Source organism: Ambystoma mexicanum, chromosome 11 (genome assembly GCF_040938575.1).
Source record: "Ambystoma mexicanum isolate Mex_15411 chromosome 11, UKY_AmexF1_1, whole genome shotgun sequence".
NCBI lineage: Eukaryota > Metazoa > Chordata > Amphibia > Caudata > Ambystomatidae > Ambystoma > Ambystoma mexicanum.
In genome coordinates, this window is record NC_090934.1 from 647,019,377 (window position 1) to 647,046,095 (window position 26,719).

A 26,719-nucleotide genomic window follows, 5' to 3' on the forward strand; every position below is an offset into this window, starting at 1 on the left:
CAAAATGTAATCTAAGATGGAGACAGCGTTCGACCGTCAAATGAAAAATAAGGCAGTGCTAGTGGTATCGTGTCAAACAATAAAAGGGCCTATTTTAAGAAACCTATTTCCAAATCTTACAACTAATAAAGAAATAGGGTGATGTGATATGATATGATATGGCATTTATAATGCGCCTATACACAAGTGTTTCAATGTGGGATAGTGTGGGATAGTTCTTAAGAAAAGAAAGAAGTGTCCTCAAATAATAAGTCAGGATGGTGCAGTTTGGATTTCCCTTCCCCACGTTTTAGACACGGGGTAAGATGGGAGCTTGGAGTACAGTACGGTCTCTGGCTTCTCCAGCACGAGACAACAGTTCCAATGGCAGTTCTCAGGAGCGTCCATGTCCAAGTCTTGTTTCCTCTGAAAGGTGTTTCAATAACAAAAACAAAAGTTCCTTTAACAAATGAAAGTTTGTTTGGGTGATATGGATTCACCCCTCTGTCCCCCTCTTCTGGACTGACCCTTCTCAACTATATTGCAAAGTTCAGCAAGGGTGAGGGTTTCCCTCCCTGGCTCTCCCTCTTCTGGGCTGACCCTTTTCTTACTATTTCACAATTCCGCTAGGGTGACGGCTTCACCCCTGGATCCCCCTCTTCTGGGCTGAGCCCTTCTCAATAGTCATTCTTTGCTATAATTGCTTCTCCAGCACGAGACAACAGTTCCAATGGCAGTTCTCAGGAGCGTCCATGTCCAAGTCTTGTTTCCTCTGAAAGGTGTTTCAATAACAAAAACAAAAGTTCCTTTAACAAATGAAAGTTTGTTTGGGTGATATTGATTCACCTCTCTGTCCCCCTCTTCTGGACTGACCCTTCTCAACTATATTGCAAAGTTCAGCAAGGGTGAGGGTTTCCCTCCCTGGCTCTCCCTCTTCTGGGCTGACCCTTTTCTTACTATTTCACAATTCCACTAGGGTGACGGCTTCACCCCTGGATCCCCCTCTTCTGGGCTGAGCCCTTCTCAATAGCCATTCTTTGCTATAATTCTTTTCTCATTAAACTTTGGGTGATAGCTTAACTCCTTGGCTCTCCCTTGTTCGAGCTCAGACCTCTTTCAACTGCCAGCCCTTGGGTGACGACTTCACCCCTGGATCTCCCTCGGTCGGGCTCGGACCTCTGTCGACTGGCTTCATCCCGGATCTCCCTCATCTGGGCTCTGACCCTTCTCTTTGCTTTCTACTACTTTCAAATGTTATCTGTATTCACGTCCCGTTTTTTTTATTTACCATATGGGATTCACTTCCCTTGCTTTCTTCCCAATTCATGAATCAACGTATTTCAAATGTACGGGGCTTTTGGTTGACCCTCATGTATGACCACTATGCATTGCATTGGCGGCCTTCCTATGGCCATCTGGTTTCTGTAGTTTCTAAATATGGGGCTTGACGAGAGTCTTTTTATTTGACAACCACGTGGTGTCAGTTTCCCTCAACCTCTTGTCTCCCCGTCACACGTTTTACCATTCACTTATAGTTCATTAGTTTAGGTTAAAACTTGCCACTTTGCGATTCTCATTCAACACATTCCGGCTCTTATCGATTCTCCCCTCGACTCACTGGCGGTGCTTAATCGCTGAACTTTAGCTTCTATGGAGTCGAGGCTGGTACCACAGTCTCGGGAGCCTCCTTTGCTCTGCTGTATCAACATAGCCTGGCCCTGTGTACTGTTGACACCTGCAGCCGACACTGGGGTGATTGTCCGCGGTCTTAGATTCCCTTTGACAAAGGTTCTGTGGGTTTGGGATGAAAAGGGCACTGTTCTTTCTCTCCTCGCCTCCCTCTCACTTCCCGCCGCCTTTCTCCTTTGTCTGAACCGTTGCCTTGGTTTAGCCGTCTTGTCGTGCAGACTTTCGTGTTCGTCTTTCTCACCTTGCTTGTACTGTGCTCTTTAACTCCAACTTTTACTCCTGTGGGGAGAGGAAAGGGCCATCAGGTGTAAGTGGTTAAAGTCAATTGCCTGACTCTGCCTGACCCCGGTGTCGGGACATGTCAGGTAAACAGTTCTAGGGTTTTGTTGGAGAAAAGATGTTAAAGTTTCTGGATGTCCTACATTGTCAGAAGGGCAAGGAGTGTTAGATGGAATTACATCTCTGGTATTTGTGTTAATGATATAGTTGGAAGGATAGGTTCTCTGTGATTGGGAATTCAGAAAATAAAAATCAGGTGAATGGGTTGAACCTACAGGATTCTGGGATTGGTAGTGTTTCGTCAGGCTAGACTGAGTGTTTCAAAAAGAGTAATCAGAACTATGTCTAGGAAAATGGTTGCCAGTGGTTGGATAGAAAGCAGAAGAGGCAGAGCAGTCTAACAGGGTTTGTGTTCCTAGGTGATTTACCAGGGGGGGTAGTTTGGAGCTTTTGATATAGGAGATTTTATGGGCGAAAGGGGGCAAGATGTGACTTAACCCACAAAGGTCTCAAGTATCTAACCCTCCTCGTTTTCTTCTACCGTGAAATGCTGTGGATCCCTTTGGGCATTCCCTCCAGCATAACCCTGAGTTCTCATACCCAGGTGATCTTCCCCCACTAATCCACCCCCAGGAACTGGTCCAACAGCGATGGCCGTGTCCTGGCCACCTGAATAAGGGATTTCCGAGGTTCCACTGGGAGAATACCCTCAAAGGCATCAGAGAGATCCAGGAGGATAAGTGCAGCGCAGCTTTCTGAGTCTGCTGTTCTTTTAATGTCATCCAAAATGGAAACGAGTGAGGATTATTTTTCTTGGTAGGGTCAGAATTCAGATTGGGCAGGGTTGAGAAGGCAGTTGGATTCTGTGTAGAGGTAGAGAAGCATGTATGCTGTGCAGTCTAAGAGTTTGGCAGTGAAGCACATGTTGGAGATAAGGCGGTAGATGGAAGGAAGGAGGGGGTTCAGGGTGGGCTTTTAAAGATGGGGCTTTAGGTGCAAGGTTTTAAAAGCCTCAGGAAATATGCCTGAAGTAAGCAAATGGTTTATTATGGATCATGCAATGCTGCCTGCACAGGTTGTGGATATGGTGTTCTTAAGGAGTGAGGGGGGCAGGGATCTACAGGTGAATCAGAGGGAATGTTTTGGGATAGTAGTTTCAGGAATTCAGGCTGAGCAATGAGAGTGAAGGAGTAGAGGACCGGGCAAATGGGAAGGGGGTGCTGAGACAGGGTGAGGCAGAGAAGAAAGTGGGAAGGATGATGATAGTTTGGTGGTGATGGAGCATTGTCTTTCAATAGTGATGTTGTAAAAGTGGGCTGATAGGACATCAGAGAGTATTTGTGAGTAGGGGAGGGAAGGGTGGAGCAGCTTGGAGTTTTGAACTCTGTGATGATTCTGTGGAGTTCCCTGATAGGGTTACGGGAGTTGGAAATTTGATTTCCATGTAAGGATCTTTTGGCTTTCCTAATTAGAGGATGGAGAGGCAGGGTGGAGATCAAGTCTGTGGAGCTGAATAAAGTGTCAAAGCTCTGTCCTGCAATGTGAGTGGAGTGTGATATTAGTTGGGTCATGTGCAAAGCTTCCATGTTATCGATCAGCGGAAGAGTCATAGGGTTGGTGGGAATGTCAAAACAGATGTTGAAGTCTCCTAAAATTGTAATGGACGGGTACAATTCAGAATGGATAATAGGGAGTTGGTAAGGGATTCTGCAAAGATTATATTGTAGCCAGGAGGTCTCTAAAGGTGTAGGAAGCTGTGGGTGAAGGAGGGAGAGATTTGGATTTTTACTGCTAATGATTTTTAGTCAGCGTTGCAGGGTTGTTTCTCAGTGAGCAGAGGTGTTGTTTGTGAGAGATGGCTAATCCTCCAGCTCTGCTGGAACCATTGTGAATGATCAGGGAATATCCAAGGGGGAAGGCCTCATGAGCACAGGTTCAAAGTCATCAGAGAGTCAGGTTTCTGTGATGAAGCGGATGTCTGGGTTTTCATCACAGATAAAGTAAAGTATGATGTGGTTGTTTTTGGAGATAGATCTGGCATTGATGAGGATGCAAGAGAGCAGGTAAGGTTTGTTTGTGAGGGAGGTCTGGTCTTGGAGTGGGAGGAGGAATTGGCATACAGGTGGGATGAAGGGGTAGGAGGTCTATCTGAGTGGCAGAGGAGGGGCGTGCTTGGGTATGATAGGTAGGAGTGGGGGAGGAGGGTGACTTGGGGTGTTAGGCGAGAGGCTATGTGGTGGCAGAGGGGTTTATAGGTTCATAGAAGGGTGGGTTGGGTTGAAGGTGGGTAAGTTTTGAAGATTTAGGAGAAGAGAGAAAAAGAGATTGGACAGGGTTGGAAGTAATAGTTCTTTGTGGTGCTTCTTCCGTAAGAGTGACAATATACAGGTTTTGCAGTTAATAAAGTAGTTGAAATGTGCATGTTTTGCATTGCTCCTTTGAGATATGGCCACTAATCAATGTATCCAAAGAAAAGGCAAGCTATAGTTTGGCCTGAAAATCCACAGCTATTGATATTGTTACATTCCCATTTTGACCAAGCATAAATGTGGGCACAGCAGAGATGATTTTGTTGTACAAAAATCTAATTGTGAGTACTGTGAAAATGTCCAATGACTGATTTTGGAGATATTTTATAGAGTTAACCAGTGAGCCAACTGCCTCCCTGAACTAGCTTATGATGGACATGGGGCAGTCTAGGGTGGTTTCCAGCTCAGCCCTGCTCTGGATAGGGGCAGACACATGCCCAACATAAATGCTACTGGCTTTTTAAGGAATAATGGTTAAGAAAAAACACTGCATGATTCAGACACCATGGATCCAGTAAAGGAAAGACCTCAGATGTTGGACTACTCACTGACTGATTGTATGTGCACCAAAAGGAGGCACTCTGCTGGTGTGGTGAACACACCATGCAAATAAGCGTTTATCAGGATGCAAAGGGGTAGGCTGTAACATGAAAAGGGATAGGCTGGAACATGCTGCTGCCATGGTGAGCATGGGGAGAACTCTGGCTCTGCTCCTGGAGCCCCGATTGTAGGATTTGAAGATGACTGACTGGGCTTTTTAGCAGTAAGGTTAGTATACAGACAGGAAATTTGAATGCCAAAATCCTGCACACCTGAAACACGAACACCAATATGAGTGAACTAAACAGAAATCAACATACATTTTTCCACACCGGTGTAGGCCTTTTTACAAAGCGTGGCCCAATGCAGGGAACATTGGTCTATATAGCACATGCATAGTGAGGTAATAGAGTGGGTGTTTTGAGAAGGGCTTGGTTGCAGCTTGATTTGCCATTTAGTCTGAATGGCAAATCCTTCAGGTAAGAAGTGGGAGAAAGAGTGTGGAAAGAGAGAGATGGAGGAAAGAGGAGACTGGAGCGGTGTGCAGTTAAAAAGTCGAAAACATTATGTCAAAAGACATAGGGGGTCATTACGACCCTGGCGGCGCTAAGGGGTTAACGGCGCCATAAAAGGCTGCGGATATGTGGATATGGCGAAGTTAATCTCCCATATGAAACAACAATCTTGGGCAGTTTATAACTTTTAGTATTGATCAGTTAATGTGCCCATACGTTTAAAAATGTATTTAAACCCAACTCTTGCAAAGGTTTGTGCAATTTCTTCTAGAAGAGTTTCAGGGGAGTCCCAACATGTTTGAAATCTCCATACCTAAACTCAGTGAAATATTTCTGTCAGACCTTTGGTCCAAAATGCTAGATTGATTTGGAACACATTTTAGTGAGTACTGCCCATCTGTTACCTAAATCTTGCTGACAATAATTTGGTACAATTGCGTCCAGTGGTTTATTTGAATCTGGCAGAAATAGGGTGAAAAATAATTTGATTTCTAGTTGTCTGCGTTTAGGCCCATTTCCAGCAAGCAGACTGATCGGTCAGGAAATGTCTAATGTGAGTGTAAAATGTTTTAAATGATTGCCCATGCTGTCTGCGAACATATATTTGGTTGCGTGAACTCTGCGGTTGAAAGGTTTCACACTGAGAGACCTATTGTAGCATCTTAGGCGAGATGAACGTAGGTCTTTATGAGGGGAGTCATTTGTGTATACAAGAGTTGAACGGAGCGCCGTGTCAGCTGCGCTTTGCAGAATTACACTTTCCCACTGAGGTGTGGGGTGCAGCTTTAAAGAATATGCTTTGAAGTCATTAAGGATGTGAGGATGGATTATTCGGGGATGTAGTATGTTTTGATGAAGTCTCAGGGAAAGTAATCAATGCCTCGGTCATATTAATGTAATGATTTGCCAATGGAAGGCCTTGTGACTTTTTTTTTTTTTTGCCCATGAGTATTTTGATTTGAGTTGTAGGTATAGTTAGGTATAGGTTCAGGGGCATAGTTTCATATAAAGTCATAGATTGCCAGGGTATTCTTTGATTTGTGAATGGAAGGGCTAATGTCACATCACTGTGGCAACAGCCCATTGTGTGTGATGGGATGGATTACTTTACTCTGGCCAGTGGCATGTTGATGATGGTCGAGGATAATGTGTCAGTGTAGGTCAGTGGGCATTATATGAGCTGTGATGGTATGTCAAATATTGCTCAATGGTATGCCAAGAACAGTGATAAAAAGATCAGAGTAGTGTACTGATTCATAAACATTAGGCTTAGTGACATTTTGTTGTAATCACTTACTTTTGGCCAGTGTCCACCTTGTATGATGCAGGGGGTTACGGTGTCAGTGTAGGTCAGAGGACGTTGAAGGAGTTGTAATGATCAAGAGCAGATGACCGTGAAAGTAATGAATTGCTTGGCTAAAGTATTGTTTGGATTGTTTAATGGCCAGTGACATGTTACTTTGGCCATTTATCTGGGCACAGTGTTCATTGAGCGTGATTGCAGTCTAGTTTCAGTGGAAACTTTACTGCTGCTAGTTAATGTTCATTGTTTATATTCACGTTGTCTGTGCTTATTTCTTGCTTTTCTATATAGTAATGATGTATATAATATTACATGTAAGTTCATGTGTTTAAAAAATGCTTGATATTTCATTGTGGTTATTTACATTTCATTGAGTTGAATTTTAGATGAAATGTGGACCTGCAGATAATTTTATTAGATTAACCATAACTAACCCCCCACTATCCACTGCTCATACCGACACATAAACTCACAGATGACATCACAGTTGGCATCATCAATGGCATCACTAATGACATCACAGATGACATCTCTAATCTGAAACAATCGGGATAGAAAGTGCAACATATGTGTTTAGGGTATTGCAACTAACATATGAAGGGTGACAGGTAGGCCTTTCATGTTCTAGTCCATGTATCACAAAATGTCCTTAGTCAAACAAACTCTCTACTGAAGTTCTGAGAATATGAAATCCTTAAAATGAATTAACGGAAGCAATGGCTGTGGCATAAATAATAAAAGTAGAATATTCTTAACATGGTACACTTGGCTTGCAGAAATATAAGTGCAAGCCTATCAGAACCCTGAGTAATTGTAAACGTGCAGACACAGGTTACATTTACAGCACATAGTAGGCATGTCGAAGGATACAGAGTATATTCTTAAAGCAAATATTAATACATATCTGATGCACAGACATGAGATCTCTGTTAAAGAGAAAACAAATACTATGCCCAGAGCTCAAAATTAAGATGAGAGTGAGTCATCAGGCTTATAAAGTAGGCAAATTGTATTATCTGTCTGGGGCTGCTTATTGTTCCATGTATGTGCACCATAAGCTAGGGCCAAACCCTAAGGAAACCAGTTTAAGGAAATGCTACTAGATTTATGCCTACATATATAGCAACTTCAATGCATGTATGTCATGTTTTCAGTCGAGTACTTCCAGGTCAAATCCTCTACTTACGGTTACGTCACTAAACGAAAACATATTTCAGGATCTCTGATGTCATCAGTGATATCATTGATAATGCCATTTGTGATGTCATCTGTGATGTCACGTGTGTCAGTATGAGCAATACATAGCGGGGCCACGAGTTATGGCTCCATAGTTTACCAGTAATCAGTAATTACTTTATTTCGGCCACTGGCCACAAATGTACAAAATAAATAACACATCAATGCATGAAGATAACACATGTACATTAAAATGCTCAATTATTTCAAATAATACAAACGTCCCAACGAGGTAACTGTCCTTCCTCGTTGGGACAACTCTGATATAGTATCTCCTGTTCCCATTGTGGCAGTGCTACAGAACTGTCAAGGTGAGCGACTTTTCTTTGGTACTGGGAAGTAAGATAGAAGTAATAAATAACTTTTGTTCAAAGTTCAAGTGCTTGATGGACATAATCAAATGAAGAATGTCGAGATTCGAAAAGGAGTGATTTTTGCTTCTTTGCTGTTAGGAAATAAAGCGCAAGTGGTGATCTTATAACAACATCTTTGTGCCTAATGCAAAGTTCAATAAGCAAGGACGGGTAACAGTTCGCCTCAACCTTCGGCTGAGGAGCATGGTATTTTAGACGTCTACCCTAATGTGGTGTCGCCGAGACAAAACATAAAGCTGATGCAAAATTAGTCAAGTAAATCTGCCAGGACCCCCAAACTGAAATAGCAATCCCGTTACGGCGGTATTACCGCTGGATTACAAGTACCGGTGTCGTTTGTAAATCCCCATTCCATAGAGTCTTATTGGACACCATGCGGGATTTTTCAGGTAAGGTGCCTGACTTACCTCCAGCTCCAAGATGTGCCCGGTGCAATAACATGCTGGTATACGTTAATACCGGCACGTTAATTCTGCACCGGCCAACTCGTAATGAGACCCAGTGTAGCTAGTAAATGGAATACACATCTATGGCTATTAACAGAAATAAATGCACGAAAAGCAAATGATCATATAAGCATAAACAAAAAACAACTGCAGGTAAAGTTCAATTAAAAACACATCTTGAAAGATAAAATACAAAGTCCTTGCTTATTTTGTTCCATGAATTTTTCAAAAAGTAATCATTAAATTTGAATACATAAAATTGGCAAGTTCCACTTGCTTCACTGTCCAATGCTGATCCTGCACCTTGTGGCACAAGTGTTTTCAAGGGTGTTTTATATATTGGTGGCTAGGGCATGAATCCACATAAGTGACAGTATATAGGTTTGAAACGTATCACAGGCAGAATCTTGATGTTTGGGGCATAATTGGTTCTGTTCAGTATGCAAATCTCTGCAGGAGAAGAAGTAACCCCCCATCCTTTAACTCATGATACTGGGTCAGTTGGGGAGCTGTAGGGATTACCGTAACTGGCAACGTCATGCATTTTTCATTTTGCTCTGCAAAGGGTTTTCACTGAATTTCAAAGGTTTTTACGAGAGCGATTCAACATAACATCCCTTTTTAATATTTGTAACAATGTTTTTCCACTGAATTTCACGGTTTCCTTATTAGAGCTTTATTAGGGTGTCTTAGCCATAACATTCCTTTAACTATATATACCTATAATGTAACTTTCTACATGATATTTTACTCCAGGTTTCCAAGGAAATAATATGTTTTATATTAGTGAACAAATATTTGTTAAAGGGACATCATTTCTGTTGGGAAAAACCATTATAATTTAGAGAAACATATTAATAAAGGAACTTTATTGGTAAGCTGCTGTTACAAAATATTGACCATTCAGATAAAGAAAACATTACAATGAGATGTTAGTTGCTGCGCAACAAAACTAAAGCCCAGCTCTTGGTCAATTACTGTTTCTAAAGGGAACTATAGATCGGCCCCCACAGTGCATAACTCATGATGTCACCCACAAATCACAGATGATATTACAAATGATGGCATCCATAAAATTACTAATGACATCAAAAATGACATCACCAATGGGTAGACCCCAGAACCGTCCAAACTGGTCAAGCTGGAATAAAATTAGGATAAATCGTGCATCCATGTTTGAGGTGTGGAAAAAGAGCATCAAGGAACATACTTGCACCAGGTCCCCTATTTAATGCAGAATGTCATTAGAACAACATCCCCATATTGACAATTGAACTATCATTCTAAAATTGAAGCCATCATTTGAAAAGCCCAGGTTTACCCCCAATACTCTGGCCAATTCTAGAAGTTAAATGTATGTGCATCATATTCGTGTGCATCAATGCTCTAAGTATACCCTCTATACCACTGATTTCAAACCAATGATGGCAATACCATTTTAACACATACTCCAAATTCATTTGTTAAACCTGCTAATTGAGCCTTTAACAGTCTTACTGATGAAGGGATTCCTTATAACTCCCTCTGCAATCAGCTCAACACTGATCAATTCCCATTCCTATTTACAAAACACTGTTTAGCTAATCCAAGTGTTAGGGCTAGTTGTGGCCTAATCGGAACTCTACCATTCTGAGCAAGGTCCGTGAAAGGAAAGTGATCAAACAACTTGAAGAGTATGTTAACAAGAGCTGATAACATTGTCAAATGCTGTCATTTGGGCTTCAAGACCACACACAGGAATGAGTCCATATTGATGAACTTCCAAAATGTCCTCTCCACTGACATATTTGAAACGTAGACAACAATCCAAAATGTCCTTAATCTGTAAACATGCACACTACAATCAGCTCCATATGGTGGACCAGCAGAACCACACTGCACCTCAGTAATGAGGCCCAACAAGGCTGCAAAAAGCTTGATGGTTTATGCACTCAAAATTACTGGTAATAGTCATTTATTATTCACACAGTACAACATTCTAATATTTAATGAAGAGTTTAATGATGATGACTACCATTCACTGTGGGGTGGCCCTCTTTTTATTTCCCACTAAACTATTACCAGCTAAGATTTGGTTTTCGATTGTTACTATGTGTACACTGATCTAACGGTAGTAGCAGGTACCCTTGGAGGCATGTGTGTGTGTATACGTCTGATAAAGTAATTGTAAATATGGAAAATTGGGAGGTTGTGTTTATTGGATTTTAGGTTTGATTAAATCATAGGATTACTAGTTTGTATTTTCAAAAGCATACTTGTATTTGTGCATACAAGTCATTTGATTTTAAAAGATAATTGTGTGTTATTTTAAAGATGTGTTTATGTTGTTTCATGAAAATCTGTAAGCTCTACGAAATAAATCTACTGACTTTGAACATCAATCGCCTTGTTTGGACGTTTGAGGTATTTTCCCATTTTAAAAACGTGTTTTATATAATCCTATAATGTTTTATTTTTCGTGGCTATTATTTGTTGTTTTCAATGGTCAAAGAGGAAGGTTACCATATTTTAAAATACCCAAAGAATACCATGATCATTGAGTGCAAGATTCGAAATGACAACTACATTATTTTTATACTGCAACTCAAAACATATAGGGCCTCATTACACGATAGGCAGTAACCATGGCGCTATTAGCGCCATGGTTGCCGCCGGTACCGTACCGAGTCTGCCATGGTGAATGGCGGAATTACCGCCACATTCCAAGGTGTGTGGGGGCGGCAACTCCCCATTCACCATGGCACTTTCCCATTCCTATTTGAGCCCCCATAGGGCTCAATGGGAATGGGGAAGGCGGCAATTACGGTACCGCAAATTGCGGTACCGTAATTGCCTCCAAGGTCCCTTTGCGGGCCCGTTCCTTAACAGCTGGTAAAACCAGCCGTTGAGGTCGGGTCCCGCAAAGGGACCTCTTAGTAAGGCGGTAAGGGTTTACCGGTACTGGTACCCTTACCGGTAACGGTAAACCCTTACCACATTCCGTGTAATGAGGCCCATAGAGCTCTGTCATTACATTATTGGTGTAGTGAAGGAAGACCAGCATGTAGGCTTAGCTGGAGAGTCATCTATCGGCCAACTATGTACTGATTTCACGTGGCAATATTCTAAGGCCAACGTCATTGTTTTCCATTGTGTACCTTCAAACCAACTGTCATTATACCAGATATCAGAATCGACTTGATCAGAATTATTTGATCAGTCCCATTGTTTAATGTGCATCTGTTAAGCGTTAGTGGCAGTGACAGAACAGTCCCAGGAGTAATGAGCATGGAGTCCTTGTTCACTATATCTCTCAATATTATTTGTGACCGTAACTGCTTAATAAGAACTGGACTTCAATACAGGGTGATGACCTTTGATACACGACCTGTGAACTGTGTCTTGTGAGACAGAGGAAAATTCGGGTCAAAACCTGAAACCCTTCCAAGATGGTCACTGATACTCATAGAAATGATAATCATTAACTGTGGGTTAACAGACACATTTTGATGTAAATTTATCCCAGCAGTGATTGATCAGGAGCACAGAGGAAACAGCACTCAGGAGCAGAAAAGACCATAATATGTGTGAAAATGGGGTGATGCACCCCGCAGAAAGTAGACACCCTGGCAGTCAGCAAAGTTCCTGAAAAGACTAACCAAATTGGTGTATGATGTAAGCTAGTGTTTCGAGGGCTTTGACATGATGAATGATCATAGTTTTATTATTAATGTATGGCAGATGGAAATGTCATAATTGCTAGCTCATCCTCACAAACTTTATTTAACAATGTATTCCGGTAATTGTTTCTCCCACTTACTCAATGCTATTTAGACATATATGTCCTCTGTTTTATCTTTTGAAGGCATACGTTTCAAGTGGAAGATAAAATGGATGCTAATAATGTTGCTTATACATCAGGCAAGTTAAGCCTTCACACTGACTATCCAGCTCTTCAGTATCCACCTGGGGTAAGGAGAAGCCTGCAAGCAAAGTATTATTATTGTTAATTAACCCAAGAGTCGATGTGTTCTGCCTTCAAACACCTACTGACATCAGGATTGTATAAATTGCTGACAGAGTGTGCATGTCATTGAACTGGTTGTTCCTGTTGGTTATTTCTGCATTGGGCAACACTTTGCAGAGTCGTTGGCTCTAGATTCCCCTTAGCAACGGTTTTATTTTTGTCATGAAGCTCTCTTGTCCAAATATGCTACATGCCGGGAATCTGAGCAAAAATCGTCAATGAGATTACATTGCTTTTTAGTGAGGCAATGGGCTCACTATGAAGTACACCACATAGACTGGTGACAATGAAAGACTTAAGCCCTCTCTACGATCTGGTGTCAGGAATGGCATCCTTGGTATACCCGGTCACACTGAACCAGGAATCAGGCTAGTTTGCAAAGGTAAATATTTATTTAATTATTTAGAATTGAAATCACAATGGCCCTCATTACGACCCTGGCGGAAATCGCGGTGCTAAATGCACCGCGGAGCACGGCGGAAAGCTGCCGATAGCGCCATGGAGGTTGGCGGATTTTCCGCCCCATGCCGACCTTGGCGGGGCGGTAAATCCCCATTCCCCATTTTACCCTTCCCCATTCCCATTTTTGCCCCATAGGGTATAATGGGAGTGGGGAAGGCGTTAATTGCGCCACCGCAAAATACGGTGGCGTAATTAACATCAAGGTCCCGTAGCGCCATGGATTTCTCCGCCCGGAAAAACCAGGCGGAAAACGTTCCATGGCGCTACGGGAACTCGTAGTAGGGCGGACGGGTCCGCCGCGAATAACGCTGGCGTAAACCCACTCCGCCAGGGTCGTAATGAGGGCCAATATATTTTATTAGGTAACAACAATCATCAATGGGGTGACAGAACATTGAATAATATCTTTAATGCACTGGGAATCAGGTAATGAACACAAAAAGAATGTAGCACTGAAAATAATGCCTTTTGGGTTGGTTTTGAACAGATAGCACTATGGTTATGGGTACCCCCTGCAAGACCCCTCAACCCACCAATAGCCAATTTAAATAGATGTGAGAAGAGAGCAGGTACTCAGAAATAACACAGATTAAACAGAATATCACTCCCACCTTCCCCCTTTAAACACAAGAGAAAAAAGGAATTGACTTTTCAACTGTCAGGATGGCTTTGAAATTGGCTGAGCAAAAACACCAAACGTGGTCAAAAATGCTTAATTTATTATAAATGTCTACAGTAGCCACTTTGAACAGATGCAAGCAAACACAAGCAATGATTTAATCAAAAGAAAACATTTGAAATCTCAACGGCCAAGTGGGAAAATATTTAAAGGCAATTCACACATGTAAACTTTTTCAACAGGGAAATTTGCGGCAAAATTTACTTATGCGGTTTTTGATATAACGTGTCAAAAGAAGTTCAAAAAGGATATCTTGGCCTCTTATCCTGGTCTTCCTATCGCCGACACCTACTCCAATGCTTCCGCCAGACAGACCCTTACCGACATCCTCTTTGTCGTTCCTTCGCCAGAACTATGGACTCCTCATATGGTCTCTGTGTTCTGCCCTATCTCCTCCTCTCCCATTAATGGTGGCACTCACTGGGAAGTTCTCATGAGTTCCTTCAACTCCTCTAAAGTCATCATTAATGTCTACCTAAATGGCACTGTCATGGTCCAAGGCTCTCAGGCCAATCTCCTCCTCTTTGATAGGCGCTTCCCTCGCCTCATCAATTTCCTCTCATCTGTTGCTGTCCCTTCCTCTCCCCCTTTGGCTACCTTGCCCTCTCGCTCCTCCTCCTCCTCGGCCCCTCATAGGGCTCTTTCTCCTCCGCAGGGCGTACCTCTGGTCTGTACCCCTCCCCGGAAGGTCTTTAAGGCTGGCAACCTTCTTCATATTGCCACTCTCAACTCTCGCTCTGCCGTCAAACACTCCTCTGACATCTGCCACCTCCTTGAAGAACTAGACCTTGATGTCCTTGGTCTTACTGAGCCATGGTTCACGGCCAGCTCTGTTACAAGCTTTGACACTCTCTTCCCTGATGGCTACAAGATCCTCTCAGCACCCATATCCTCCCGGTCCGTTGGGGGGGTAGCCCTGATCTTTCCTGAGTGGATTCCTGCCTCTATCATTCCTACTCAGACCTACTTCTCTTTTGAATGCCTTGTCTATAGGTTTCTCTCTTGCCTACCCATTCTCTTACTGTGGTTACCATCTACCGGCCTCCTGGTCAAATCACCTCATTTCTCTCTGAGTGGGCAGACCTCTCCTCCTTCCTCCTGGCCTCTACCATTCAACTCCTCCTCCTCGGTGACCTAAATATACATTTAGACTCTCCTTGCTCCTCCTCTGTACTCTTCCGTGACCTCTGTGACTCCCTCTCCCTGTCCATCCTCCCCTCTGGCCCGACTCACTCTGCAGGGCACACACTTGATGTCTTGATCTGCTCTGACCTCCCCCTCTCCATCCCTCTGACCACTCCTCTCTCCTGGAGCGATCACTCCCTCCTCTCATCTCATCTCTCCCTCTCTTCCCCCCAAGCCAAGCCTACCCCAACACTGCTACCTAAATTCTCAGACATCCGGCCCATGAAGCGTGTGTCAGTTGAGGCTTTTGCCGCCACTTTCTCTCCCCTTCTCCACCTTTGGCTGTCTTTCATCCTGATACAGCCCTGTCTCTGCTCTACTCTTCAATTTCTAATATGCTTGATGTTCTTGCCCCTGTCATGAGGATACATTTGAAGTCCAAAGCCAAGCGCAATTCCTGGTATGACTCTGACCTAGCTACACTTAAACGTAAGTGTAGGGCAGCTGAGAGGAAATGGAGGACTTCCTGTTCATTCTCAGACAAACTTGCCTATCGCCTGCTACAAAGGCAATACCGACTCTCTGTCCTCGCCAAGAAGAGAGTCCACATTCAAGCTCGTGTTTCTGCGGCATCTAACACTCGGCTGAACTCTTTAAAATCTACAAGGAGCTGGCCACCCCTGCTGCAGTCTCTACCCATCCTGTTGCCTCCCAGGCTCTGTGCAATGCCCTTGCCTCTCACTTCATTTCAAAAACCCAGGACATCCTGTCCACCCTCTCCACCCAAACTCCTCCTCTTCTCTCTCCATCTGTGCTTGCTGGCCCTCCTATAGGCACCCTCCCACCATCCTTCTCGTCCTTTCCTCTTTTCACCCCTGACGAGGTTGCTGGACAAGTCCGATCTATAAAAAGCCTCTTCAAAACAGGTTCATCCCTGTTCCTCTAAAACCATCAAGGACCACATTGACACCCTCGCTCCGGCCCTTGCTGATTTTTGCAACCACTCCTTTGCCCCTGGATCCTTCCCCTCCCCTCTCAAGCACTCCTTTGTGCATCCTCTTCTCAGGAAACCCACAGCTGATCCTTCTTGTCCAGCTAACTATTGCCCAATGTCCATTACTCCCTTTCTTGGCAAACTCCTGGAAAAGTTGGCCATCTCTCAGCTTAACCTTCATTCCAATTCTGTTGGCTGTCTCCATGACCATCAGTCTGGCTTCAGAGCTGCCAGAAGCACGGAAACTGCTCTTCTAAACATCTGTGAAGATCTGCTCACCAACCTTGACTCTAACATTCCCTCTGTCCTCTTCCTCCTCAATCTTTCTTCTGCCTTCGACACGGTCAACCATACCATCCTGCTCAATCGTCTCCGTGAAAACCTGGGTATCACTGATCAGACTCTGGCCTGGCTGACCTCTTTCCTCTCAGATCGACCCTCCCAGGTCCAACTTGGGTCCTTCCTTTCATCTATCTTCCTCTCTACCTGTGGTGTTCCCCAGGGATCTAAGCTCTCGCCCTGGCTTTTCAACCAATACCTGGCCACTCTCGCACACTGCATTGCCATTTTCTGCTCAAATTTCCAGTGCTACACTGACGACACTCAACTCATTTTCAGGCTTCCCTCTGCCACCTCCTCTCCCTCTCTCATCTCTGATTGCCTAACTGCCCTTCAAGATTGGTGTGCCGCCAATGATCTTTGTCTGAATGCCAGCAAGACGGAGATCCTCCTCATTGGCACACCTTCACCAACCTTTCCCCTCACTCTCTGGCCGTCCTCCCTTGGCCCTCCTCCTACCCCCACCTGCGAGGCTAAGAACCTTGGGGTCATCTTTGACTCCACCCTTTCCTTCTCCGCCCACATCTCTGAGGTCTCTAAAAAGTCACATTTCCGACTGGACCTCCTCAGAGGTACTCTGCCTTTCCTCTACTTCCCCCAGAAGATCATGGTATCTCAAGCTCTGGTTCTCTCTAGTTTGGACTATTGTAACAGCCCCTTTCTAAATCTGCCTGCCTCTACTCTCCGCCCTCTGCAACTAATCCAGAACAGGACTGCAAGACTTGTCCTTGGCCTCAAGCCCTGGGATCGTATCTCTCCAGCTCTGAAATCTCTCCACTGGCTCCCAGTGGATGCAAGGATTAAATTCAAAACCCTCTGCATTGTCCACAAGGCTTTCTGGGGCCTGGGTCCAAAATACCTTCAGCTATCCCTTTGCAAATACCTCCCCTCTCAAGCTCTTCGCTCCTCTACCTCCAACTCACTCAGGGTCAGTCGTTTTTCTAAGAAACGAGCTGGGGGTAGATCTCTGTCTTCGGCTGGGGCCTCCCTCTGGAACAGCCTACCTGCCACCCTAAAACTTGAGGAGAACCATCTCCCGTTCCGGAAGCACCTCAAGACCTTCCTCTTTTCTTCTGCCTTCGCCCCCCTCTCCCCTGCTGATCTGTTCTCTCTTGGCACTGTGCACCTGGCCACCCTCTGTCTTTTGGGCCCAGGTACCTGCTCATCCTGCCATCCTCCCGCACTGCCTCCGGGCCACCCCTTGCACTGGGGTCTGTATCTGTACCCATACAGCCCCCCCTTTTTCTTCCTGCACTTATCGGACCTACCCTGTCTGCTGCCTTAAACCTAGCACTTGCAAATCGCTGGCTGCATTACCACTGTTTGTTGCCTTTATTATTTATTTATTGTTATTTATCTGTTTCTCCTCTGCTTCACACTTTCCACCTCTCCCCCCTTCCATGTACTTTTCCCCTACCCCTTCTCCCATGCACTTGCACGTTCTCAATGTCACTGGGCCTAGTAAGATCGCTGTTTTGTTCTCCCCTGTTCCCCTCCCTTGCCTTGTCGCGCTCTGAAACACTTGTGTACGAGCGCGATAGAAATAAAATATCAATCAATCAATCAATCCCACTGTTTCACACTGCCGTTGAAGAGATTGCTAAGGATGTTAGGTACAAATCTTAAAAATTGAGGGAGTTATAGAGGTTTTAGAGAGAGGTGTTTTTCAAAAATAAAGACACACATTTGAACAAGGACTTTAGTTTAGTATGAGAAAATATGGCTTATGCTTTTACTCAAGGCTAGAGCGTTTAGCCTAGGCAACCAAGTCAGGGCAAAGTAAGCTCTGAGACTGATTCATGACTTCAGTAACAGATCCACATCACCTTCCCCGGCGGCACCAGTCCAAAGACTCAAAGTGGGATTTATGGTTCAGAGTTGCACAAATAAGATGACTATACTTTAGCAACTAGACAGAATAAGATAGCACTAATGATTTTGACACTGTTACAAGTTATGAAAGTAGGGATAGTTCAGAGATTAGAGTGAAACAAGATAAGCAAGGTATAGAATAGTTCTCTAGCGTCCTATTAATACTCACAATCCACCGGGATTTAAGATTTTGGACTGTCACGGTTCTGGTCAATGGATTGGGTCTATCAAGGAAGGACAGCACATCATGCGCGGGACTGGATCAGCTGGGCCAGTCACCAGAACTGCAGAGGATCTGCCCTTCTTGTTTCTGGGTATTTCAAATCAGCGAGATAGCGAGTTCATCAGGCGAGCCTTATGGTAGCAAGCCAGATAGTTTCAGGATGCTAGTTCAGGATGCGTTCCCACACCACAGCGCTACACTGGGTTGTGAGAATAAGTTTAAGGATTGAGGCTTTGCTGAAAATGGTTCAGCTATTGCTTGGCAAGATTCTTGGCATCTGGATCTGGAAGGATGTTAAAGGCTGGATGTTGAATGTTGGAACAAAGTACTTCACTGGAATCAGAAGGGAGAGTGAGTTTCTATGTGTTGTCTGCTGTCTTTATTTATCCTTTCAAATGACATCACAAAAATGGGTGTATGGGCCGGTTTAACTAAGCTCGCCCCTGTGAACTGGGATTGGATCAGGGCCTCATCTCCGCCTTGCATCTGAGTGATTGGATCAAAGACAGATGATGTCACATTTATGGTTTGACTTTAGCACCAAGCAAGATTTTGAGTGTTGAAACAATATTATTTACTGGCCTTTTGGAGTTTTCGCAGAAAAATAAATGTCATTTACATGCACATTTTTGAGTTGAGTTTTATTTGCAAAGCGCTGCTTCTCCCTCTGTACTCTATGTTTGCTTGTCATGGAGCCCACTGGCACTTTTTCTGCAGTGTGTGCTCTATTGCACCACACATGCACCATGGGTGGCAGGTTGTGCAGCCATCTTTTTATGTGTTGGAAAACGCGGTTTTGGAGGTTTTGGCACGAACAAGAGTTTTGCCGCCATTGTTGCTGTTTCTTGCACCATAAATAGCAGAGTGATGCTGCATAGTATAGCAAAGTGGGTCAATACATCCCACAAATCCCCCTTCCAGACTTTGTTTTGACCTCCAGTCGAGGTGGAGTCGGGAGATTGGGATGTTCTTTTCTGTCCATGAGGAGAAATTCAGTAATTCAGTTGCTTCTCCTGTCAGTGATTGAGGCGACACGCTCTCCTAGCCGGTTCAGGTTAGGATGGGGCGATACTCTGGATTCCTTGGTTTTTTCCTTCCGGTCCCCGAATGGTCCTCTCTGTGATTCTTGGGATGATACATAGTTCAAATGCTAGAAAACAGAACATAGCATGGTTACGGAAATGTTCCCACTACTGTGTCCACACATCTTCGGGGGATGTCAGCAGTGGGAAAGACACTTGCATTTCCTAACAATTGGCAATATTCCCCATTTTTTATTCAGTGATCCTTTACTCATGTTCTTAGGTGTAATCAATGAAGATTTCATAATTTTTCTAGGTGTTCAGAATTTCCCTCTCTGGGTTTCCGGTAAGCCCTTCTATCTACTGCAAAGTATGCCTGCGATAGCAACTCTTTAGCTGGTTTATATGGATCCACTTGTCTTCCCCTTCTGTCAAACTGCCCTTGAGGATGCAGATTCTGTAGGTGAGGCCTGGGATGGTCACCTCTCCTCCATTTCTGAAACTCCATTTCCTACCATAGCACTAGTGCTGACCGGAATGCTTTCTTTAGGTTTGCCAGGACCCTGAGATTTACTCTCCAGTTGGGACCGGGCTTGGCAATAACTAGGGTCCAAAATAATCTCAAGTTGGTTGAGGAGGTCACAGTTCATATAAAAGGCGGAAGGAACACCTTGCACAACCCAACAAGTGTGTACTATGCTTTTGTCATTCTGAGAAATTTTGATCATGCAATTGCTAAGCAGAGGATGTTTGGAGTGGGGCGTGTCCAGGTCCCATACCCATTACTGCACTGACTCTACGTTGGGTAGGGGCTGGTCTTTTGGGAGTTTTTTTAATAATACTTTGCTGATGAAGCTTTCTTCGCTATTCAAGTCAACTGTGGCGAGGACAGACTCCTTGCTGTCATTTAACTGAATCGGGACGAAGAGCTGTTCACTCTATTTCAGAATGCCAGCTAAGTTTTGTGCTGGTTTGATATCAATTTTGGCTATGGACTTGGGACTTTCTGATTGTACATTAGTATAAAATTTCAATGTATCCCCTTCCAGGGTGGGAGGCCACTTGAGACTGGAAGGGAGGCTGATTTGCAGAAATAGAGAGGAGTTCTCATCGCCAGTTGGATGTCCCACATGACGGTGACGGCGGGTATGTCATTGTTTTGGAAGTAGAATCTGATTTGGTCTGGTTTTTGTTCAACCATGTGGCAGGTGCCATTTAGACTAACATGGCTGACGCTTTGTTTTAATTTAATTGGCCTGTGAGTCTGGGTCCAGAGTACCTTATACACACAATCTAATAGGGGAGACACCCTGCGGAGGAAGTCATTCCGTAATAGGACAGGGGGTTTCCTCTGGCACCACAACTAGGGCCGCGTGCTTCATTTTGTGTCGCCCAATTTTAATTTCCAGCTCTGCAGACCTTTCAACAGGAATTTCCTTCCCGTCAAAGTTCTGGAGCTGTCCAGGAAGAGAGGTGAGAGGAATTTGGTATCTTTCCCCCCTTCCTGAATTTAGCTGCTCAAAGATCTTCTTTGACAGCAAAGTTGCTTGGGATCCAGTCTCCACCAGTGCTGGAATTGCACTTTGCCCTTGCACTTGGATGGAGGCGTAGAATCTACCTCCCTTCTCCTACAAGGGGCAAAGGTAATGGGTGCTCTTAGTAAGCTTGATGGTCAATTTGCTCATTTCTGACTCTGACACTGGGATAGTTGGGTCAAGGGACAGTGTTGGAGTTGAAGAATCTAGCCCATACTTTTGACACACCGCTATTTGGGGAGTTTTGGGCTCCCCTTGTTCTGTTTCTGGGCTGACCCCCCCCCACCCTTTCTGGAGGCAGTCAACAGAACTGGTTGGTGAGGTTTAGGGTTCCTCTTGTGCTGGTTCTGGGTTGCCCCCCTTTTAGGAGGCGGTCCCCAGAATGGAGTTGGGTGGTTTGGGAATCTGATCATACAGTTTCACACTCAGTGATTTGAGGAGTCTCAGGCTCCTCACTTTCTGATTCGGGGCTTCCCCCCCTTTTTGGAGACTGTCCTCTGAATGGTTTTGGGGAGCTAAGGACTCTTCTTTCTCTGGTTCTGGGCCACCCCCCCTTTTTGGAGGCAGTCCCCAGAATAGGTTTGGGCATGATCCTGTGTGGGAGCTTGGGAATCTGTAAACAAATGGGACAGTTGGATATAAGGGGAGTTTTGGACTCCCCTGGTTCTAATTCTGGGCTGCCCGCTCTTTCTGGAGGCAGCCACCAGAATTGGTTTGGGCCAGGTGATTTTCTTGCTGGCCATTCTGGGGTTCAATGTTGGGTGGTTTTAACTCAGTCCCCACATTTACCCAGTCTTGATTAGGATCTCTTGGGACCCATTTTTCTTTGGGAGGAGTTCCCCCATCCCAGAAGGAGAAGTTCCTTTCCCCAGAATCCACTGAGGACCCCTCTCCTTCTAATTGGAAGAGTCTAACCTCCACAAAATAGGTCTTTTTAGGCCCTTTATTTCTCCTACCCGCCCTCTTCTCCTTAGGTTGCAGACTTCCGGGGGCAGGAGATTTTGGTTCCGGTTCCTGCGTTTCCAGGAGCTTTTCACAAGTGGGGAAGGAAGATTCCTCTAAGGCTTTACACCCCCCTTCCTACTGTACCTCCTCCCTGGGAACTGGTGGGTTGTCGGGGTTCTCTCCCCGCCATTGCTCTGGAGTACCAGACCCTTGATTTGAGGGGTTCTGGGCCACCATGTTCATCTGGGGGTTCTCCTGAGCCCTCAACATGCGACCCAGATCCTGTGCCAAGTTCTGGACCTGGCGCTCCAGTTGGGACACCCGCTCTGGCTAGTACGGGGTTCTCTGGTCCATCCTAGGTTGATCACAGGAAGGGTAACTGTCACTTCTCCCATAATACCCTTGATTGGGATAGTTCTGGTACCCCTCCACCCTTGGCCTCCCCTCTCCCATATTGGGCTGTCTGGGCTCAGGAAAGTGGGGAAAGAAAGAAGGGTTGTTTTGAGGGTTGATGTTTGGCAGGTACCGGGGAAAGAAACTCAACCCGGCTTTTAGGGGATTACTGCCCTCCTGGGGGAAGTTAGGAGGGAAGTTTCCAGGGTTTCCAGCTACCTGGTTGGACCCCCCCACCTTGGGCTGGGAGAGTCCACACATTCCCCAGAATGGGTCTGCTGCCCTTGTAACGGGGGCTGATGTAGTCAGGGGAGTTAGGGGTCACATTTGTGGGGTTACCTCCCTGACTACCTGTTTGGGATTGGCCCAAGGGCCTTCTGGGTCTTTGGTTATGATATGATATGATATTCTATTTATATCATGCCCAAACACAGGTGTTTCAGAGCGCGACCAGGCAAGCGGAGGGGGAGCAGGGGAGCAAAACAAAAACAAAAACGATCTTACTAGGCCCAGTGACATTGAGACCGCGCAAGTGCATGGGAAGGGAAAGGGGGAAAAGTGCAAAGGAAAAAGGGAGGGGCGGAAAAGAAGTGCAAGGCATAGGAAAAATATAAGTTAGTGGATAAAATAAGTGAATAAATAGGGTGATAAGATCAGTGATAGGTGCAGCCAGTGAGGGGAGAAGTGCAGGGCAAGTCAGATAGGATAACATCTGATAAGTGCAGATAGGATAACATCTGATAAGTGCAGGAGAGGAGTGGGGAGACCTGTAAGGGTACAGATAACAGGTCCCAGCGCAAGGGTGGCCAAGAGGCTGTGCCGGAGGATGCCCGGGAGGGCAGGTACCTGAGTCAGGGGGGCCACGTTGGCAGGTGAGGCAGTGCTGAGAAGAGAAGGCATATCAACAGGGGAGGAGAGTGGCAAAGGCAGATGCGAAGAGGAAGGTTTTAAGGAGCTTCCGGAATCATAGATGGTTTTCCTCCAGTTTCAGGGTGGTAGGGAGGCCGTTCCAAAGGAAGGCTCCAGTGAGGACAGAGATCTACCACCTGCGCGTTTCTTAGAGAAGCGGCTGACCCTGAGGGAGTTAGAAGTAGAGGAGCGAAGGGCTCGAGAGGGGAGGGCATTTACGGAGGGAAAGTTGAAGGTATTTTGGACCCAGGCCCCAGAAAGCCTTTTGGACAATGCAAAGGGTTTTAAATGTAATCCTTGCATCCACTGGGAGCCAGTGGAGGGATTTCAGTGCTGGAGAGATACGATCCCAGGGCTTGAGGCCAAGGACACGTCTCACAGTTCTGTTCTGGATTAGCTGTAGAGGTCGGAGGGTGGAGGCAGGTAGCTTTAAAAAGAGGCTGTTGCAGTAGTCCAGCTTAGAGACAATAAGAGTTTGGGAGACAGTGAGTTTCTGTGGGAAGGAGAGGAAGAGAAAGGTAACTCTGAGCAGGTGTAGTAAGAAGTTAGATTTTTTTGAGATTTCAGAGATGTGTGAGGAGAAGGATAGTGTGGGATCAAAGATGACCCGAGGTTCTTTGCTTCGCAGGTAGGGATAGGAGGGGGGCTGAGGGAGGCAGGCCAGAGAGTAAGGGGAAAGGAAGGAGAGAGTGTGCCGATGTGGAGGATCTCATTTTTATTTGCATTTAAACAGAGATCGTTGGCGGCACACCAGTTTCGAATGGCGGTTAGACAGTCAGAGATGAGGGAGGGAGAGGAAGTGGCAGAGGGAAGCCTGAAAATGAGTTGTGTGTCGTCAGCATAGCATTGGAAGTTGGAGCAGAAGATGGAAATGCAGGAGGCAAGGGTTTCCAAGTATTGGTTGAAGAGCCAGGGCGAGAGGTTAGACCCCTGGGGAACACCACAAGTAGAGAGGGAGATAGAGGAGAGGAAGGATCCAAGTTGTACCTGGGAGGGTCGATCAGAGAGAAAGGAGGTACGCCAAGCCAGAGCCCGATCAGTGATGCCAAGGCTGTCACGGAGACAGTTGAGCAGGATGGTGTGGTTGATCGTATCGAAGGCGGAGGAGAGATCAAGTAAGATAAGGACAGAGGGAGTGTTAGAGTCAAGGTTGGAGAGCAGATCTTCATGGATGGTCAGGAGAGCAGTTTCCGGTTAGGAGGATTTTGTGCAGGAATGTTTTTAGCCCCCCCCCCCCATCTCCAGATCTAAAATGTGGGTAACCTTCACCTCCACCACCTTAGCAGCAGCAGCAGGGGTGTTGGTTGGTTTGGGGTTTTTATTGGTACTTTTATTTTCTACCAGTTTCTGCACTTCATAAATGTGAGTTGCCTGTTGAATGACCCAGTCTAGTGATCTCTTCTCATGAAAGTCCCTCACCAGCTGGGTCATAATGTATTTAGGGAGTGCACGAAAGAAGGTATTGATGAACTCCCTACTGTCTGTGCGCACCCTCATGGTGGTCTGTGCAAAGGCACGTTTCAATATGGGGCCTGGTCTTCCCCACATTGCAGATTGTAGGCTGCCTTGCGGGCCTCTTGAGGGTTTCTATGTATTGAGAAATGCTTTAAGATGCTTTAAGATGTCCACCCTATAGGTGGACCATCTTGAGTGGTTCTAATCCTCCAGCCCCGCAAAGAAGCAGGAGTATTCAGGGGAATATGTCCACTTGGCATATTGAATGCAGCTTTGGCTATCCTTCAGGTGGAAAGTATCCATCATTTGCTCATACAACTCGAGGTGCTCCCAAACTGAATAGTTGCCATTTTTATGATAGGGAGTTATGACGCTCCTAATGGCCGTGATTTGTTTCAGGGGATCTTTCAGTATTGCCCTCTTAATTTTGTTGCCCTTTTTAGTTTTGGTCACCCTTGTCCACTCATCCTCTGACTCAGAGGCACAGCTACAGGAGGTGGCTATCTGATCCTCTAGGCTCTCCCTAATTCTGCGGGCTTGGGAATGGCTTGCAGAATGTGGGGGCCTAGTCTCTTGAGACCTGTGGCGTTCAGAAGAGTCTTCTGACTCTCCCTTGCTCCCAGGATTGTCTGAGTACCCCCCACACTGCCCTAGCTGGGAAGAGGTTTTTAGGATGCTCTTTGCGGACCTAGTTTCATGGAATGCCCCACCAAATTTGACAGACTAATCCCTTGGTAGGTGATATTTTTGAGGATCCAATTCTGAGATTTTTCCCTCACTGGAGTCTTCCTGATCAGAGAGGCTAGCCCTCACATTTGGGAATCTGTACCCAGATGCCCGCCCGTCCATTTCTGGGAGGTGCTGACCTGTCAGTCCCATATTTCCCATTGTGCTGAAGTCTACCATCCCTGTGGCCCTTGGTTCATATGAGCCAGTGGACATGAGGGTGGCAGAGTGCATGGAACTGAAGGGATTAAAGTCCCTGATGACAGGGGTCCTGAGGATGTGCTCAGGGGTTTCTCTTTCCCATCTTACCTCATCTCTTTCAGCCCATATTCCCTGATGACATGCCACAATCTGACCCTTTTGCTCCTATATTAAGGCCTTACTTGTCTCAACGATTTGCTCTTTCATGGCTACCTGTTTGTGGAGCCTGTCATTCTTTTCACAGAGAGCCTAATTGTCTCTCTGTGCTTCCTGTCTGGATTGGGAATACTGGGCCAATTTCTGTTGCAGGAGACGCACCTCCTGAGTTTAGTCCTTATTGGCCTGATTGTTCTTTGCCAGAGCATCCTCAACCCTCTTGGTGTGCTCTAGTAGCTTTTCATAATCAGTTTTGACTTCACTAACTTCCTAAAGGGCCAGCTTTCTTTACTCCAACTTAGTTTTTAATTGGCTGACTTCCTGGCCTAAGGCGTCCCTCTCCTGAGTTAGAGTGCCCCTCTGTGCAGCCAGGCCATCCCTCTGTCTTTTTAATGCACTAGATTTCTGGCACTCCTCATCAAATTCCACTTGGGAGTGGATGTCTTTAATAATTAATTTATTATTTTCCTCTTTCATGGATTCTATGTGGTTCTGTAATGTGACTATCTGTTCTGCGCATGCTCTGTTGTAATTTAACTGTTATGCCAGCTTCTGTTGACTCTGTTTTAGAGAGTCAACCCTTTCCTGACATTCTTTTTGCAGTGTCTGTATTTGAGTATTTTGTTCTGCATTCCCTTGCTGTAACAGAGCCAGACCCTCCGGGAGTTTGGTGATATACTGCCTAGCCTCTGTTTCAGATTATTGGCTATCCTGGATTCTTTGCTCTGCAGAGTCCAGATTAGTCTGGATTTTCTGCAGTGCTTCCCCTTGACTCTTTGTCAAATCTATATAGTCTGCATGCTTTTTCCGTATAATTCTTATGTGGAGGTACAGGTAGGCCGCTATTATGGCAATTTTACACTGCTCCTCTTTTATTTTTGGGGCCATGTATAGTTCGCTAAGCGCTTGATGTAAAGAACCCTTGTCCTGTCAGGTATCAAGTGTGATTGCAGTGATTTGTTGTTTTATTCCCTGCAGCCATACCTGTTCGTCCTGTTCTGGCCATT

The 26,719-nt window shown here is 45.2% G+C and overlaps 1 protein-coding gene across 1 annotated transcript in view; it reads left to right on the forward strand.

The window, feature by feature from the left end:
* BBOX1 (gamma-butyrobetaine hydroxylase 1) overlaps positions 1–26,719 on the forward strand; it is a 552,973-nt gene that overhangs the window by 475,263 nt on the left and 50,991 nt on the right. Inside the window, exon 5 of the mRNA XM_069623505.1 lies at positions 12,515–12,620. Coding sequence (XP_069479606.1) covers positions 12,515–12,620 — 106 coding nt within the window. The remainder of the gene's footprint in view (positions 1–12,514; positions 12,621–26,719) is intronic.